Source organism: Grampus griseus (assembly GCF_964374135.1).
Source record: "Grampus griseus genome assembly, chromosome: 16".
Lineage (NCBI taxonomy): Eukaryota > Metazoa > Chordata > Mammalia > Artiodactyla > Delphinidae > Grampus > Grampus griseus.
In genome coordinates this window covers 3,800,997-3,804,581 of record NC_139010.1, presented here as the reverse complement: position 1 = coordinate 3,804,581, position 3,585 = coordinate 3,800,997, and the positions used below count along the sequence as shown (strand labels likewise).

Genomic DNA, 3,585 nt, shown 5'->3' with positions numbered 1-3,585 from the left:
AAGGTCAGCCCAGAGGTTATTGCCCTGTAGGACATTAACCCATTTTGTCTCTATTAGCCAATTCATTTCAGTGTTCCCGGGACTGACTATATAAATCTCTGTTCCTCAAATTCCCTTTTAAACCAGACTTGTTATCTTACTGGTTCCCCCATTAGTTACAAGTTGAATAAAATCTTTGACAGGTGTTCCTTTTGTACATATTTGAGAGTCACATTGCAAACTTGTTGACATTGTGCTTTAACAGCACCTTGGATCTCCCTGTGACCATGAACTCACCCCCTGCATCCCGCCTCCCGGGAGCCGTGGGCAACCCACCCTGAAAGAACAAATTTCTGTGGGCCAGCCTTGCAGAAAAACCACGAGCCCATAATCTTGACACCATAAATGCTTAATGCTCAAAGTTGACAAATTTTCATTGCATTTCATCACCTGATAAATCTATGACGTTGGTGACTAATAGGAAATTGAAGAAGGCCGTTTACAGAGTTGTTCAAATTCAGATTTTGCATGCTAGAATAACGCACTGCCGACAGCTTGATCGGGCTCTGCTACCTAATTCAAACCTCACTATGAGCGACATTACACACACTTTTACAGATGAGAAAACTGAGTCTCAAAGGAATGTAAGCAATCGGTCCGTCTCAGGCACTGCAGGAAGTCAAGTCCACACTTCCAGCCTCTACACCAGCCTTCCTCACGTCTAAACTGCTGAAGAGGGTTCTCTTCCTAAAAGTTACATCACATGTGTTTTACCTAAATACGTGTGAATCTATTAATTATGCACACACAGAAAATAATGGGATATCTACCAGGAATTTCTAAAGTAAATACCACCATTATTTCTCTGTATCTTAGCACAATACAAATCATTACAAACTCAAAAGTGAATCCAAACTCTAAAGTGAATCATGTTTATTCTTTTTTTTTTTTTTTTGGTTGTTTAGTCTTTATTTCATAACCATAAACTTAACTTTGCAATTCAGCTAAACTTGGAGGGGAATAAGGAAAATATGGAACCCAAAGAAGTGCAATGAGAGCACAAAGATTATAGTATATTTGGAGCAGATGGGGATGAAGGGGTGCTCTCCTGAGCTACAGAAGGAATGGTCTGGTGGTTAAGATAAAACACAAGTCAAATTTATTATTAGATTTGTCCACAGTCAGCAATGGTGATCTTCTTGCTGGTCTTGCCATTCCTGGAACCAAAGCGCTCCATGGCTTCTACAATATTCATGCCCTCTTTCACCTTGCCAAAGACCACATGCTTGCCATCCAACCACTCAGTCTTGGCAGTGCAGATGAAAAACTGGGAACCGTTTGTGTTGGGGCCAGCATTTGCCATGGACAAGATGCCAGGACCCGTATGCTTCAGGAGGAAATTCTCATCATCAAATTTCTCCCCATAAATGGACTTGCCACCAGTGCCATTATGGCGTGTGAAGTCACCACCCTGGCACATAAATCCCGGAATTATTCTGTGAAAGCAGGAACCTTTATAACCAAAGCCTTTCTCCCCAGTGCTCAGAGCACGGAAGTTTTCTGCTGTCTTTGGAACTTTGTCTGCAAACAGCTCGAAGGAGACGCGGCCCAAGGGCTCGCCGTCGACGGCGATGTCAAAGAACACGGTAGGGTTGACCATGGTTGGGCTGCGCGGGAAGTTCCGATGTGGCGGCGTCTGCAAAGCCCATGTTTATTCTTTATTTATTTTTTTATGTTGAAGTATACTTGATTTACAATGTCATGTTAGTTTCAGGTATATAGCACAGTGTGTGTGTATATATATATATTCTTTTACAGATTCTTTTCCCTTTTAGATTATTACAAAATATCGAGTTCCCTGTGCCGTACAGTAGATCCTTGCTGATTATCTATTTTATATACAGTAGTGTGTATATGTTGATCCCAGCCTCCCCCCACCCCCTTTCCTCTTCGGTAACCATAAATTACTTTTCTATGTCTGTGAGTCTATTTCTGTTTTGTAAATAAGTTCATCATTTTTTTTAGATTCCATATGTAAGTGATATCATATGATACTTGTCTTTCTCTGTGTAACTTACTTCGCTTAATATGATAATCTCTAGGTCCATCCATGTTGCTGCAAATGGCATTATTTCATTCTTTTTTATGGCTGGGTAATATTAAATTGTATATATATATATATATATATATATATACCACATCTTCCTTATCTATTTATCTCTCGATGGACATTTAGGATGCTTCCATGTCTTGGCTACTGTAAATAGTGCTGCTATGAACATTGGGGTGCATGTATCTTTTCAAATTATAGTTTTCTCCAGATATATGCCCAGGAGTGAGAATGCAGGATCATATGGCAGCTCTATTTTTAGTTTTTTAAGGAGCCTCCATGCTGTTCTCCATAGTGGCTGCACCAATTTACATTCCCACCAATAGTGTCGGAGGGTTCCCTATTTCTCCACACCCTCTCCAGCATTTATTATTTGTAGACTTTTCCATGATGGCCACTTTGAAGGGAGTGAGGTGATACCTCACTGTAGTTTTGATTTGCATTTTTCTAATCATTAGCGATGTTGAGCACTTTTTCATGTGCCTATTGGACGTCTGTATGTCTTCTTTGGAGAAATGTCTATTTAGATCTTCTGCCCATTTTTTGATTGGGTTGTTTGGTTTTTTTTGATATTGAGTTGTATGAGTTGTTTATATATTTTGGGAATTAATCCCTTGTCAGTCGCATAATGTGCAAATATTTTCTCCCATTCTGTGGGCTGTCTTTTTTTTTTTAATGGTTTCCTTTGCTCTGCAAAACTTTTAAGTTTAATTAGGTCCCATTTGCTTATTTTTGTTTTTATTTTCATTACTCTAGGAGACGGATCCAAAAAGATATTTTTGTGATTTATGTGGAAGAGTGTTGTGCCTATGTTTTCCTCTAGGAGTTTTATAGCATACGGTCTTACATTTCAATCATGTTTCTTTAACACAAGGGTAACATATTCCCCTAACACCTTCTCAGTCTGTGAGTATGTGGTGTGGCAGTTATCAAGCCTGGAAAGCATACCCTGAATTGGAGACACAGAAGACCAGTGCTTGATTCAACCTAAGATGCTCAAGTGGGCTGTGTGCACAGGACGAGGGTGGCTGCGCTGGGATCAGCCTACACTCCCACCATTTGTCAGGATGGGATACACAAACGCTTCCTGAAGACCAGATGTGGGTCATGCCAGAGAGCGCTATCATGTGGTCATTTGTGCCCTACAGATACTCTGCAAAGCCCAAGGGGACCCAATAGCAAGATGCTGGAGGCCAAGGCTAAATTCTTAGGGGCTGAGGAAGGAGGACCAAATGAGCACCCCGAATAGTGACGCATCAGCCTAGATCAGGGGAACAAGGGTCCCCAACAGCAGGACTCTCCTGGGATCCTGTGGTATCACCTGCAGAAGGCAACTGACTCATTAGTCAGTTTCAAACATCTACCCTGCCTGGAGAGCATCCTGGACCATGCCAGTTCAAAGAGGGGCTTTCCTACTCTATACGCCGCTCTGCCCCGACCCTTTTCCAACACTGGAGTGGGTCCAAGAAACTGGACGGGATGCAGGAGCAGGAAGA

At 41.6% G+C, this 3,585-nt stretch overlaps 1 protein-coding gene across 1 annotated transcript; it reads right to left on the bottom strand.

Annotated features, from left to right (window-relative positions):
- Positions 1 to 911: 911 nt before the first annotated feature.
- Positions 912 to 1,672, bottom strand: LOC309834633 (peptidyl-prolyl cis-trans isomerase A). Its single transcript, XM_082673617.1, has one exon. It carries the CDS (start codon positions 1,637 to 1,639, stop codon positions 1,145 to 1,147), a length of 495 nt encoding a protein of 164 aa, XP_082529743.1. The 5' UTR covers positions 1,640 to 1,672; the 3' UTR covers positions 912 to 1,144.
- Positions 1,673 to 3,585: the final 1,913 nt, after the last annotated feature.

Coding starts and splice junctions, on each gene's coding strand:
- LOC309834633 (XM_082673617.1), bottom strand. CDS start 1,639: ATGGTCAACCCTACCGTGTTCTTTGACATCGCCGTCGACGGCGAGCCC.